This window comes from Oncorhynchus mykiss, chromosome 3 (assembly GCF_057628025.1).
Source record: "Oncorhynchus mykiss isolate SJ-2025 chromosome 3, ASM5762802v1, whole genome shotgun sequence".
Lineage (NCBI taxonomy): Eukaryota > Metazoa > Chordata > Actinopteri > Salmoniformes > Salmonidae > Oncorhynchus > Oncorhynchus mykiss.
The window spans coordinates 22,168,227-22,183,806 of record NC_143024.1 but is presented as its reverse complement, the minus strand read 5'-3'; the positions used below and the strand labels follow the sequence as shown (position 1 = coordinate 22,183,806).

At 45.5% G+C, this 15,580-nt stretch overlaps 1 protein-coding gene across 1 annotated transcript in view; it reads right to left on the bottom strand.

The window, feature by feature from the left end:
- Positions 1-1,547: 1,547 nt before the first annotated feature.
- Positions 1,548-15,580, bottom strand: part of cacng8b (calcium voltage-gated channel auxiliary subunit gamma 8b) — a 64,111-nt gene continuing 50,078 nt past the window's right edge. Inside the window, exons 4-6 of the mRNA XM_090224959.1 lie at positions 8,199-8,282; positions 6,509-6,649; positions 1,548-4,664 (exon numbers count right to left, since the gene is read on the bottom strand). Coding sequence (XP_090081085.1) covers positions 3,850-4,664; positions 6,509-6,649; positions 8,199-8,282 — 1,040 coding nt within the window. The 3' untranslated portion in view covers positions 1,548-3,849. The remainder of the gene's footprint in view (positions 4,665-6,508; positions 6,650-8,198; positions 8,283-15,580) is intronic.

Sequence of the window (15,580 nt, the reverse complement as noted above, 5' to 3'; positions counted from 1 at the left end):
AGGTCCTAAACGATATCATAACCTCCATCGATAAGAGACAATACTGTGAAGCCGTATTCATAGACCTGGCCAAGGCTTTCGACTCAGGAAATCACCACATTCTTATCGGCAGACTCAACAGCCTTGGTTTCTCAAATGACTGCCTCGCCTGGTTCACCAACTACTTATCAGACAGAGTTCAGTGTGTCAAATCGGATGGCCTGTTGTCTGGACCTCTGGCAGTCTCTATGGGGGTGCCACAGGTTTCTATTCTCGGGTCGACTCTTTTCTCTGTATATATCAATGATGTTGCTCTTGCTGCTGGTGAGTCTCTGCTCCACCTTTACGCAGACGACACTATTCTGTATACATCTGGCCCTTCTTTGGACACTGTGTTAACAAACCTCCAAACGAGCTTCAACGCCATACAACTCTCCTTCCGTGGCCTCCAACTGCTCTTAAATGCAAGCAAAACTAAATGCATGCTCTTCAACCGATCGTTACCAGCAACCAGCATCATTACTCTGGACGGTTCTGACAAATAGCGAGGTGTTTGGTTAGAATGTAAACTCTCCTTCCAGACTCACATTAAGCATCTCCAATCCAAAATGTAATCTAGAATTGGTTTCCTATTTTGCAACAAAGCATCCTTCACTCATGCTGCCAAACATACCCTCGTAAAACGGACATTCCTACCGATCCTTGACTTTGGCGATGTAATTTACAAAATAGCCTCCAACACTCTCATCAGAAAATTGGATGCAGTCTATCTGTTTTGTCACCAAAGCCCCATATACTACCCACCACTGCGACCTGTATGCTCTCGTTGGCTGGCCCTCACTTCATATTAGTCAAACCCAAACCCACTGGCTCCAGGTCATCTATAAGTCTTTGCTAGGTAAAGCCCCGCCTTATCTCAGCTCACTGGTCACCATAGAAGCAACTACGAGTAGCACGTGCTCCATCAGGTATATTTCACTGGTCACCCCCAAAGCCAATTCCTCCTTTGGCCGCCTTTCCTTCCAGTTCTCTGCTGCCAATGACTGGAACGAATTGCAAAAATTACTGAAGCTGGAGACTCATATCTCCCTCACTAACTTTAAGCACCAGCTGTCAGAGCAGCTCACAGATCACTGCACCTGTACATAGTCCATCTCGAAATAGCCCATCCAACCTCATCCCCATACTGTTATTTCATTTTTTTGCTCCTTTGCACCCCAGTATCTCTAATTGCACATTGATCTTCTGCACATCTTTCACTCCAGTGTTTAATTGCTAAATTGTAATTATTTCGCCACTATGGCCTATTTATTGCCTTACCTACCTTATCTTACCTCATTTGCACTCACTGTATATAAACTTTTTTTCTGTTGTGTTAACGACTGTATGTTTGTTTATTCCATGTGTAACTCTGTGTTGTTGTTTGTGTCGCACTGCTTTGCTTTATCGTGGCCTGGTCTAGCCTACCTGCTTAAATAAAGGTGAAATAAAAAATAAAAATTAAATTAAATCCCTTGATCATCTCATGATGTCACTCCTTTAAAGAAAAAAAAGAATCAGTCTGTAAATCGGTCTGTTACTGTTTTTTTTATAAACTTCGTGCAATACAGTGTTTGAGTTTATCACACATTTAGATAAACCATAATAATTTTGTCTAGATATATCTATTCTCAACTACATAGCATTTATGTGGGCAATATGTATACTATCTGTGTGCAGTTTTGTCACATTATTATTTTTTCTCTCAAATGAAATAAAAAAGAAGAAACTAAAATGAAAAAGAATGTGGAAGCGTCAGGTGGTTTCATTTCCTTTCCCCAGTCTGTAATGTAGCGGGGTGTCCAATAGTGTCCATCCCAGTTCTGCCATCACACAATACATGAGGTGCAGGAGAGTGTTTACACGTGTATACATTCTCATCAACATAAACAGAAGGGGTCAAAAGGTCAAAGTTCAAGGGTCACGTGGGAAGCACAGTGAGAGTTTTTCTTTGGGGGTGGGGTTCGGATGTTCGTCTCCATGGCGATTCTGTCATGGGTCATGTGACAGAGGAGAAGACATGCCCAAAACAGCTAGGGCAGGGCAGGGCAGGGCAGGGGGGAGAGGCAGCGCTCCCCATGAGAACTGGGGGGGTAGCCTGAACCATACAGAGGATCAAAAACGCATCACCCTCCCCTCCCCTTCCCAAAATACACACATTGTTTTCATACCAGAGGTCCTAAAGAAAGTATCTATAGAGTTTGCAAATATAGGTATGCGTTAATTACAATGTACATGTTTCATTTCAAAAGTTCTCTATAGCATATTTTAACCCCCCACCTCCGTCCCCACATTTATTTAATTGACATTTTTCATTGTCAATTTCATTTTAATAATGGATGGATAGCATGTCTGTTGTGTCTGTTCTAAAGAATAATTTTGGGTCTCTCGCTTGTAGAAAATAATGAATAAATGTTTCTCTTCTTTTCTCCAGGTGACACGTTTCACCTGTTTTCTCTGTACAAATATATCAGTTTCTCTTTTTCTCTCCTCAAGACAGAGGTTTCTGTTAATGCCCAGAAAACAAACATCTTCAACACGACTACAGCTACGACTACTGCTAACATTGATTAGAATGGAACTCAGACTAACATAGGCCCATAGAAAACAGACTCAGAATAACACTGAAGTTGCTCAGTTGCCTCAGTCACTCACTTATTGTAACCTTCAGTTACAATATTGGAAGACAATGTACAGTATTCACACAACTTAACTGTGTGTTAGAACCAAGGGGTAGAAAATCCAAATAGAGGTAAAAATAAATTAACTGCACTCCACCAACGAACAAGTTGTAATAATAGTAATAATAATACATGATATATTATTATTATTATTAGATAATAATTAAATCATATAAATCATAATACACACTCGTCTTCTCATACATTGTAGACACTCATGCTTGACACCAATGACACAGTTACACAGCCCACTGATCATACCAGCGTGTCTGTGTTTAAGAAATTCACAGTAAACGTCGTCAGGATCCAAAATCAGAGTGAAAATTATACAAATCATATCATCATTCTAAAACGATAGCATTGCAAACAGAGCTAGCTCGTAATAACGCTAATAATAATCACAACAACAATTGATGTCAAATAGGATCTTGTTAAATCAGAGTTAGTATTGCACTAAAGAAAGTGGTTTGTTTAACATAGTAGCCCAAGGTTCATCGCGTTGGATCATTAACAAAATAAATCATTTCTAGTGCGTTCAAATAGTAAAATAGTTTTGTTGTTAAAGTTCATTATTGTTGTAACTATTACTTGTTTCCTTTTGTTTCTCAGTGAGATACTGTAGACTAATTATAACAGTGAAAAAGATTCTCTCTCTCCTCTCCATTCCTTTATCTCAATACCCTTTAATACTCCTTCATCCCAATCCCCTCCTCTATATCTCAATACCCTTTAATACTCCTTTATCCCAATCCCCTCCTCTATATCTCTCTCTCTCTTCCTTCCCTGTCCCCCCCCCCCCCTCCTCTCTACACGGGTGTTGTCTTCCTGTTGAGCGTATTGGAGATGCTCTCTCTCTCTTCCTTCCCTGTTCCCTCCCTCCCCCCCTCCTCTCTACACGGGTGTTGTCTTCCTGTTGAGCGTATTGGAGTTGCTCTCTCTCTCTTCCTTCCCTGTCCCCCCCCCCCCTCCTCTCTACACGGGTGTTGTCTTCCTGTTGAGCGTATTGGAGTTGCTCTCTCTCTCTTCCTTCCCTGTTCCCTCCCTCTCTCTCCCCCCCTCCTCTCTACACGGGTGTTGTCTTCCTGTTGAGCGTATTGGAGTTGCTCTCTCTCTCTTCCTTCCCTGTCCCCCCCCCCCCCCCCCCTCCTCTCTACACGGGTGTTGTCTTCCTGTTGAGCGTATTGGAGTTGCTCTCTCTATCTCCCTTTAGCCTGTCCAGCGTTCCCATCCCTCGTTCTCTCTCCACCGTGGACGAGGAGAAGGGTGGGGGCCCCGAGCCCACCGAGTTGCCCATGGGTGCGTTGGAGTTGGAGGAATTCTGGGACAGCGAGGGGTTGTGAGACTTCAGAGAGGGCAGTGTGCCGCTCATCATCACACCCCCTCCTCCCCCTCCTCCCCCGTCCTTGGGGAAGCAGTTGTGGAGCTGGTAGAGGGTGGCGCGGTCCACGGTGCCGTACATGGGGGGCAGGCCAGCCAGCTTGGGGTCACGGGACAGAGTGTAGAGGGAGATGTCGCCCCCCGCCAGGGTGGTGTGGGAGCGAGAGTGAGGGTTGGGCAGCGTGGCCACAGACATGGGCCCCTGGGAGAGCATGGCCGAGGGGGGCAGGCCAAAGTTCTTCCCCCCGCCTCCCCCCACCGGCGAGGGGTCTCGGGAGCGTGAGGGGTCAGTAGAGCGGGATGAGGAGCGGGAGCGACGGCGGAAGCGGTAGCTGGGTAGGCGGAGCATGGCGTGCGTGGTCCCCTTGAAGATGTCAGTGCGTGAGCGGCAGCGAAGCTCCTTGTTCTTTTCGATGTAGATGTTGACGGCCAGAACGCCCACCATCTCAGCCATGATGAAGGACAGGCCTCCGAAGTAGAAGGACCAGCCGTAGCTGTACTGCCACTTCTTGTCCTCGTCCTTCTTAGGGGAGATGTCTCCCAGCGCTGCAGAGATGTACACGATCACACCGATGATGTTGCTCAGACCTGGGGGAGACAGGGGATAGATGAGGATATACAAACACATGCACACACACACAGACACAAATATATAAGGATATATATACACACACACAGATGAGGATATATACACACATACACACACACACAGACACACACACACACAGACACACACACACGCACACTCTCTCTCTCTCTCTCTGTCATGTTATCCAGAGCAGGAGAGCAAGAGGAAAGACATGACTTTACATCAACAGAACATAAACGTATGTATACATACTAAGAGACTTAGATAGACACTTAAAGACACAGAGATAATCACAGACACATACAGTGCCTTGCGAAAGTATTTGGCCCCCTTGAACTTTGCGACCTTTTGCCACATTTCAGGCTTCAAACATAAAGATATAAAACTGTATTTTTTTGTGAAGAATCAACAACAAGTGGGACACAATCATGAAGTGGAACGACATTTATTGGATATTTCAAACTTTTTTAACAAATCAAAAACTGAAAAATTGGGCGTGCAAAATTATTCAGCCCCTTTACTTTCAGTGCAGCAAACTCTCTCCAGAAGTTCAGTGAGGATCTCTGAATGATCCATTGTTGACCTAAATGACTAATGATGATAAATACAATCCACCTGTGTGTAATCAAGTCTCCGTATAAATGCACCTGCACTGTGATAGTCTCAGAGGTCCGTTAAAAGCGCAGAGAGCATCATGAAGAACAAGGAACACACCAGGCAGGTCCGAGATACTGTTGTGAAGAAGTTTAAAGCCGGATTTGGATACAAAAAGATTTCCCAAGCTTTAAACATCCCAAGGAGCACTGTGCAAGCGATAATATTGAAATGGAAGGAGTATCAGACCACTGCAAATCTACCAAGACCTGGCCGTCCCTCTAAACTTTCAGCTCATACAAGGAGAAGACTGATCAGAGATGCAGCCAAGAGGCCCATGATCACTCTGGATGAACTGCAGAGATCTACAGCTGAGGTGGGAGACTCTGTCCATAGGACCAAACATGTGGAAGAAGGTGCTCTGGTCAGATGAAACCAAAATTGAACTTTTTGGCAACAATGCAAAACGTTATGTTTGGCGTAAAAGCAACACAGCTGAACACACCATCCCCACTGTCAAACATGGTGGTGGCAGCATCATGGTTTGGGCCTGCTTTTCTTCAGCAGGGACAGTGAAGATGGTTAAAATTGATGGGAAGATGGATGGAGCCAAATACAGGACCATTCTGGAAGAAAACCTGATGGAGTCTGCAAAAGACCTGAGACTGCGACAGAGATTTGTCTTCCAACAAGACGATGATCCAAAACATAAAGCAAAATCTACAATGGAATGGTTCAAAAATAAACATATCCAGGTGTTAGAATGGCCAAGTCAAAGTCCAGACCTGAATCCAATCGAGAATCTGTGGAAAGAACTGAAAACTGCTGTTCACAAATGCTCTCCATCCAACCTCACTGAGCTCGAGCTGTTTTGCAAGGAGGAATGGGAAAAAATGTCAGTCTCTCGATGTGCAAAACTGATAGAGACATACCCCAAGCGACTTACAGCTGTAATCGCAGTAAAAGGTGGCGCTACAAAGTATTAACTTAAGGGGGCTGAATAATTTTGCACGCCCAATTTTTCAGTTTTTGATTTGTTAAAAAAGTTTGAAATATCCAATAAATGTCGTTCCACTTCATGATTGTGTCCCACTTGTTGTTGATTCTTCACAAAAAAATACAGTTTTATATCTTTATGTTTGAAGCCTGAAATGTGGCAAAAGGTCGCAAAGTTCAAGGGGGCCGAATACTTTCGCAAGGCACTGTACACAGACACACAGACAGGTCTGACAGGAGTTAGTTAGTGCACCTGCAGCCACAAAGAGAATGCCTGCTCCCAGGACGATGTTCCTCTTGTGCTTATAGAAGCGACTGAGACCGATACACACCCCTCCCATCAACAGCAGGATAGCACTGAGGATAGGGAAGATGTTGGAAGCCCTGACCATACCTACAGAGAGAGAGGGACAGAACAGTGACGGGACAGTGACGGGGAGAGCGAGGGGAAGTGAGAGAGAACAAGTGAGAGAGAAGAAGAGAGAGAGGGGAAGTGGGTGATAAAGAGAGAGGGAGGGGAAGTGAGAGAGAAGTAGAGAGAAGAAGAGAGAGAAGAAGAGAGAGAGAGGGGAAGTGGGTGATAAAGAGAGAGGGAGGGGAAGTGAGAGAGAAGTAGAGAGAAGAAGAGAGAGAAGAAGAGAGAGAGAGAGGAAGTGAGAGAGAAGTAGAGAGACGAAGAGAGAGAAGAAGAAGAGAGAGAGGGGAAGTGGGTGATAAAGAGAGAGAAGAGGGGAAAGAGAAAAGGTCAAAGTAGCAGATAGAATCAGAGGGAGAGGATGATAAATAAACAGCTGTATTCTGCTGTGAGCAAATTAATTACCATGTGGCCAAGCTAGTGAGTGTTTAATTGTATCAGCTCATTCCCAAGAGGCATCAACTCTGATACCCCCCAGGATGGAACACACACACACACACACACACACACACACACACACACACACACACACACACACACACACACACACATACACACACACACACACACAACTCTCATCTAGGACATAGGCCAGAGGACAGAAATGCCAAAGTAAATGCCAGCCAAATGCCGAGGCTACATAGTGAACAGTACACAGTCTTCTCCTGCTGCATTGTGGGGCGGGCACACATAGTGCGGCATGGAACACCCACACAGGTGTGGCCTGGAGGAACACCCGTGAACTAGGGCAGCACATTATCCCTCAACTTCATACAAACACTAACATGTTTAATTCAAACACAGCTTATTTTCTCCCGGTCTTCAGGAGTGAGATCTAACTACTCTATGTGGTCTAAGGCTTCTGTAAAAAGTGGTTTACAGTGGTGGATGAGTTACGGCTGTGTATCAGTTATGGGGAACTCCCGTCCTGGGGGTGGCGTCAGTGTGTGCAGGGTTTTGTTCCAGTCCTGCCCAACACACCTGATTCAAATGATTTTCATTTTAGACCACAAAAAATAGTCAGACTCCAGCCACCCAAATTATAGACTATTCTCTCTGCTACCGCACGGAAAGCGGTACCGGAGCACCAAGTCTAGGTCCAAAAGGCTCCTTATCAGCTTCAGCCCCCAAGCCATAAGACAACAATTTATCAAATGGTCACCAGACTATTTACATTGACACCCATTTGTTTTTACACTGCTGCTACTCGCTGTTTATTATCTATGCATAGTCACTTCACCCCAACCTACATGTACAAGTCACCTCTAACCTGTACCCCCGCACACTGACTCGGTACCGGTACCCCCTGTATATAGCCTCGTTATTGTTATGTTATTGTCTTACTTTTTATCAATTTTTACTTTAGTTTATTTGGTAAATATTTTCTTAACTCTTTCTTGAACTGCATTGTTGGTTAAGGGCTTGTAAGTAAGCATTTCACGGTAAGGCCTACACCTGTTGTACTCGGCTCATGTGACTAATAACACATCCACCTCCACCTCCTCAGGTCCATCAGACGTTGACTTACGTAGAACATACTCTGGCCCATCATGGTCAAAGTCAGCATCCTCAGGGAAGTGGTTGATCTGAGAACACACTCCCCTCTTCACCCCTGAAAGAGAGAGAGAGAGAGAGAGGGAGGGGTGGGGGTGGGTGTTAGAACAGAATACTCTATCTCACACACACACACATGCACACACACATGCGCGCACACACTATATACACCAGCACATGCATCAGCTCCACTCCACAGAGATTCATCAGAAAAAGAAAAAGCAGTTTATATTAGCCTATAAAAAGAGAGCAAGAGAGAAAGAGGAAGAGAATAAGGCATGAGACTGCAGACTGGTTGTGCCTCAGGTTCTGTCCTGTCATTGTTCACCCTTCCCAGGTAGGTCTGAGGACAGAACAGTACGCATCCTCAACACAAAACATCCACAATCTCTGCCGTTAGGAACTGATTCTAGATCAGATGTCCTTGACCCGTTAAGGTCATGCAGTATCTCATTAGTATCACACTCACATACATACATGATTTGTCATCAGGTGCTGGGTAGAAAAATACAAATTTAATGTAGAAAGGGTACCAGCATATATGTCTGTATAGTTCTAATAAGAAAGGTTTTATTTAGAGTGAACCACAGCTACCAATATTCACTTAAAAACAGTAATTTCACTGTGGTCCTTTCTGAATAAGAGCATGCAGTAACTGAATGAACACACTAACTCACCCCCACACACACCCCAACACAGAGAGCCATCCAAACAGGCAGACAGGCAGACAGATAGCTACCCGCTGGGGTCTTGTGGCTCTATTGCAGACAGACAGATGGACGGACGGATGCACGGTGATGACAGCACACGACTGGTGCTGGCTGATGGATGGATTGTGAGAGAGTTGGAGTGATGGAATGATGAGACAGACGGAGGAGGGAGAGAAGGACAGATGTGGGGTGAGCTTGTCTCTTTCTCATAGTTCTTTTATTTCCATGGTTGTTGTCTGTAAAGAAAGAGATGGGGGGCACAGGGGAGGGTGTCAGCTAAACCCCCTGACAGATGCCATTTTGGCTCTAAACCAGGAAGTAGTTCCCCATTGGTGCAGATCTAGGATCAGTTAACCCTCTCTCCCAATGCTAACCATAACCATTAGGTGGGAAAACCAGTATCTAGGGAGCAACTACTCTACAGCTGTACCTACTACTCCTGAAATAGAGAAACAGCTGGATAGAGCCAAAATGACCTGAGTTTCACACACTTCCATTCACTTACCTGGTAACTCTGTAAGAAAAGTACTGGAGGGTGACACTGACCTACATGGGCAGTAGAGGCTGCCTCTAAGTACTGCCCCAAAGATCAGTGTTCTCTATTTGAATCAGCACCACAACAGCATTCAATCTAAAGCATCAACACTCATATCACTGCTGTTGAATGGTGGCTTGTCTAATGCCATGCACATAAAACTCTTGCTCTCCATTGGTTTCAGTTGAATATTGAATATTTGCAGCCCACAAAGTGATGTTAGGGGCCTATGACTAAAAGCTAAGGGAGAGACTGTACTGACCTACTAGTATTTTGCCTGGTTAAATAAAGGTACAAATAAATACAAATACAAATCTGGGATCCTCTCAAACTGCCGAATAAGATAATACCCCATCCACTCACTCCTTCGGCCCCTAACACAGCAAGGTGTGACATCCACCCGCGGGCTTAAATCTTTTAGAGCCAATATGTCCTCTGTTTCCATTGCACCTACACTTCACTGCATCACTGCATGGCTTCTGAGCATCCATCTTGACTCAATACTCTAAGGACATCAAGGATACCTTGACCTCTAAGCCATACCAAAGCACTGAAGGCTCCACTGCACCACAGAGAGAAAGAGAGAAGAGAGAGAAAGAGAGGAGAGAGAGAAAGAGAGAAGAGAGAGAGAGAGAGAGAGAGAAAGAGGGGGGGGAAAAGAGAGGTAGAAAGAGAGAGCGAGCGAGAGAAATAGCGGGGAGGGAAGAGAGAGCGTAAAGGGAGAGATAGCAGACAGAGGCAGAGGGAGTATGAGAGAGGCAGAGAGACGACAGAGGGGGAGAGTGAGAAGAGCGAGAGCAGAGAGAGAGGGAGAGAAAGAGGGCGGAGAGAGTAAAGAGAGAGAGAAAGCAGAGAGAGAGAGGGAGGGAGAGAGTAAAGAGAGAGGGAGAGAGATAGAGAGAGAGGGGGGAGAGAGGGCAGAGAGAGAGTAAAGAGAGAGCAGAGAGAGAGGCAGAGACAGAGGGAGTTAGTGAGAAGAGCGAGAGAGCAGAGAGAGAGTAAAGAGAGAGAGCAGAGAGAGAGCAGAGAAAGAGTAAAGAGAGAGCAGAGAGAGAGAGCAGAGGGAGAGAGAGTAAAGAGAGAGAGCAGAGAGAGGCAGAGACAGAGGGAGTTAGTGAGAAGAGTGAGAGAGAGCAGAGAGAGAGGCAGAGACAGAGGGAGTTAGTGAGAAGAGCGAGAGAGCAGAGACAGACAGACAGACAGACAGACAGACAGACAGACAGACAGACAGACAGACAGACAGAGAGGAGCACTGCAGCAATGCTGTGAGGGCTGGGGCTTATCTCTAATTGACTGCTTTGTTATCAGGAAGCTTAGAGATGAGGACAAATGTGCTTTGCACAATGACCAGGCCAAGGATGGGACTTACCCTGCATGCCTTATAGAGGAGTAGTGACAGGACTACAAACATACGGCAGCTAGCTAACACCATTCATTCAGTTTCAACTACTGTCCTATTCTGTTCTATTCTGTCCCATCCAGCCCTGTCCTGTCTTCCCCCTTCTAAAGCCTGTATGTCAGAGCAGTTAAATGTATTATAAATGCGCTGCTTGTGCCGCAGTGACTGAGTGAAGATGGTGTGATGGCTACTGTCATTTTCACTGGGCTGGGCTGGTGGGCTGGTGCAGGGTTGGGCAACAGGGTCTGCAGTGAGTTTGTAGGGCCAGCTGTAATATACCTGATTCATCTTATCAAATACTTGATGGATCTAGTTGAATCAGGTTTCCAACACATGGTTGGTGAGCACAGTGCTAGTGGGTGATGCATGTAAGGTAGGTTATATATTAAATACAGTGATGGAAGGAATGGGGTGAGATGAGAGGGGTTCTTTTCAGGTGATTTCAACTTCCTGATCTGCTGACACAATGGAACATGAGGAACACTGTATACTGTACATCTAGACCATCAGCTCCTGTTACCTACTTCACCACTGGGGTCATCCTTAGTTCAGGGATAAAGTGGTATCCTTATGACAAATTCATTTGAAGGGTAGAAATTACAATCTCCACAAACATCCAGTGTTCATAGATAAAGTGCCTGTACTGTACTAGCTCTCTGCATAGACACAGCTCAGACCTCTTCTCTTTAACTTAATGTGAACCCTCTCTAAAGCTGTTGTTCTTATGCACAACGCATCACCGGGCGCAAACTACCTGCCCTCCAGGACACCTACAGCACCCGATGTCACAAGGCCAAAAAGATCATCAAGGACAACAACCACCCGAGCCACTGCCTGTTCACCCCGCTACCATCCAGAAGGTGGGGTCAGTACAGGTGCATCAAAGCTGGGACCAAGAGACTGAAAAACAGCTTCTATCTCAAGGCCATCAGACTGTTAAACAGCCATCACTAGCATAGAGAGGCTGCTGCCTATATACACACTTTATTTAACCAGGTAGGCCAGTTGAGAACAAGTTCTCATTTACAACTGTGACCTGGCCAAGATAAAGCAAAGCAGTGCGACACAAACAACACGGAGTTACACATGGGATAAACAAACGTACAGTCAATAACACAATAGAAAAGTCTATATAGAGTGTGTGCAAATGAAGTACGATTAGGGAGGTAAGGCAATAAATAGTCCACAGTGGTGAAATAATAACAATTTAGCAATTAAACACTGGCGTGATAGATGTGCAGAAGATGAATGTGCAATTAGAGATACTGGGGTGCAAAGGAGCAACAAAATAAATAACAATATGGAGATGAGGTAGTTGGGTGGGCTATTTACAGATGGGCTATGTACAGGTGCAATGATCAGTAAGCTGCTCTTACAGCTGATGCTTAAAGTTAGTGGGGAGATATAAGTCTCCAGCTTCAGTGATTTTTGCAATTCATTCCAATCATTGGCAGCAGAGAACTGGAAGGAAAGGCGGCCAAAGGGGGTTGTTGGCTTTGGAGGTGACCAGTGAAATATACCTTCTGGAGCGCGTGCTACAGGTGGGTGCTGCTATGGTGACCAGTGAGCTGAGATAAGGTGGGGCTTTACCTAGCAAAGAATTATAGATGACCTGGAGCCAGTGGGTTTGGCGACTAATATGAAGCAAGGGCCAGCCAACGAGAACATACTTTTATTTTTTATTTCACCTTTATTTAACCAGGTAGGCTAGTTGAGAACAAGTTCTCATTTGCAACTGCGACCTGGCCAAGATAAAGCATAGCAGTGTGAACAGACAACAGAGAGTTACATATGGAGTAAACAATTAACAAGTCAATAACACAGTAGAAAAAAAAGAGAGTCTATATACATTGTGTGCAAAAGGCATGAGGAGGTAGGCGAATAATTACAATTTTGCAGATTAACACTGGAGTGATAAATGATCAGATGGTCATGTACAGGTAGAGATATTGGTGTGCAAAAGAGCAGAAAAGTAAATAAATATAAACAGTATGGGGATGAGGTAGGTAAAATTGGGTGGGCTATTTACCGATAGACTATGTACAGCTGCAGCGATCGGTTAGCTGCTCAGATAGCAGATGGTTGAAGTAGGTGAGGGAGATAAAAGTCTCCAACTTCAGCGATTTTTGCAATTCGTTCCAGTCACAGGCAGCACAGAACTGGAACGAAAGGCGGCCAAATGAGGTATTGGCTTTAGGGATGATCAGTGAGATACACCTGCTGGAGCTCGTGCTACCATTGTTGCCATCGTGACCAGTGAACTGAGATAAGGCGGAGCTTTACCTAGCATGGACTTGTAGATGACCTGGAGCCAGTGGGTCTGGCGACGAATATGTAGCGAGGGCCAGCCGACTAGAGCATACTGGTCGCAGTGGTGGGTGGTATAAGGTGCTTTAGTAACAAAACGGATGGCACTGTGATAAACTGCATCCAGTTTGCTGAGTAGAGTATTGGAAGCTATTTTGTAGATGACATCGCCGAAGTCGAGGATCGGTAGGATAGTCAGTTTTACTAGGGTAAGTTTGGCGGCGTGAGTGAAGGAGGCTTTGTTGCGGAATAGAAAGCCGACTCTAGATTTGATTTTAGATTGGAGATGTTTGATATGAGTCTGGAAGGAGAGTTTACAGTCTAGCCAGACACCTAGGTACTTATAGATGTCCACATATTCTAGGTCGGAACCATCCAGGGTGGTGATGCTAGTCGGGCGTGCGGGTGCAGGCAGAAAACGGTTGAAAAGCATGCATTTGGTTTTACTAGCGTTTAAGAGCAGTTGGAGGCCACGGAAGGAGTGTTGTATGGCATTCAAGCTCGTTTGGAGGTTAGATAGCACAGTGTCCAAGGACGGGCCGGAAGTATACAGAATGGTGTCATCTGCGTAGAGGTGGATCAGGGAATCGCCCGCAACAAGAGCAACATCATTGATATATACAGAGAAAAGAGTCGGCCCGAGAATTGAACCCTGTGGCACCCCCATAGAGACTGCCAGAGGACCGGACAGCATGCCCTCCGATTTGAGACACTGAACTCTGTCTGCAAAGTAGTTGGTGAACCAGGCAAGGCAGTCATTAGAAAAACCGAGGCTACTGAGTCTGCCGATAAGAATATGGTGATTGACAGAGTCGAAAGCCTTGGCAAGGTCGATGAAGACGGCTGCACAGTACTGTCTTTTATCGATGGCGGTTATGATATCGTTTAGTACCTTGAGCGTGGCTGAGGTGCACCCGTGACCGGCTCGGAAACCAGATTGCACAGCGGAAAAGGTACGGTGGGATTCGAGATGGTCAGTGACCTGTTTGTTGACTTGGCTTTCGAAGACCTTAGATAGGCAGGGCAGGATGGATATAGGTCTGTAACAGCTTGGGTCCAGGGTGTCTTCCCCTTTGAAGAGGCGGATGACTGCGGCAGCTTTCTAATCCTTGGGGATCTCAGATGATATGAAAGAGAGGTTGAACAAGCTGGTAATATGGGTTGCGACAATGGCGGCGGATAGTTTCAGAATTAGGGTCCAGATTGTCAAGCTCAGCTGATTTGTACGGGTCCAGGTTTTGCAGCTGCAAAATTTCTGTTTGAAAAAGCTAGCTTTTGCTTTCCTAACTGCCTGTGTATATTGGTTCCTAACTTCCCTGAAAAGTTGCATATCGTGGGGGCTATTCGATGCTAATGCAGTACGCCACAGGATGTTTTTGTGCTGGTCAAGGGCAGTCAGGTCTGGTGTGAACCAAGGGCTATATCTGTTCTTAGTTAAATTTATTTTGAATGGGCATACTTATCTAAGATGGTGAGGAAAGCACTTTTAAAGAATAACCAGGCCTCCTCTACTGACGGAATGAGGTCAATATCCTTCCAGGATACCCGTGCCAGGTCGATTAGAAAGGCCTGCTCGCTGAAGTGTTTTAGGGAGCGTTTGACAGTAATGAGGGGTGGTCATTTGACCGCGGACCCATTATGGACGCAGGCAATGAGGCAGTGATCGCTGAGATCCTGGTTGAAGACAGCAGAGGTGTATTTAGAGGACAGGTTGTCAGGATGATATCTATGAGGGTGCCCGTGTTTACGGATTTAGGGTTGTACCTGGTAGGTTCCATGATAATTTGTGTGAGATTGAGGGCATCGAGTTTAGATTGTAAGACGGCCAGGGTGTTAAGCATATCCCAGTTTAAGTCACCTAACAGTACAAACTCAGAAGATAAATGGGGGGCAATTAATTCACATATGGTGTCCATGGCACAGCTGGGGGTTGAGGGTGGTCCTGAACAAGCGGAAGCAGTGAGAGACTTATTTCTGTAAAGGTGGATTTTAAAAGTAGAAGCTCAAACTGTTTGGGCACAGACCTGGATAGCATGACAGAACTCTGCAGGCTATCTCTGCAGTAGATTGCAACTCCACCCCCTATGGCAGTTCTATCTTGGCTGAAAATGTTATAGTTGGGGATGGAAATTTCAGAATTTTTGGTGGCCTTCCTAAGCCAGGATTCAGACGCGGCTAGGACATCAGGGATGGTGGAGTGTGCTAAAGCAGTGAATAAAACAAACTTAGGGAGGAGGCTTCTGATGCTAACATGCATGAAACCAAGGCTTTTACGGTTACAGAAGTCAATGAATGGGCAGAGCGGGTCAGTTAGGTACATACAGGACCTGAGTTCGAGGCTGGGGCCGACAAGTAAACAAAATTAGGTACCGTGCTATTTAAACAGTCCAGGGGGCATCAGCTGT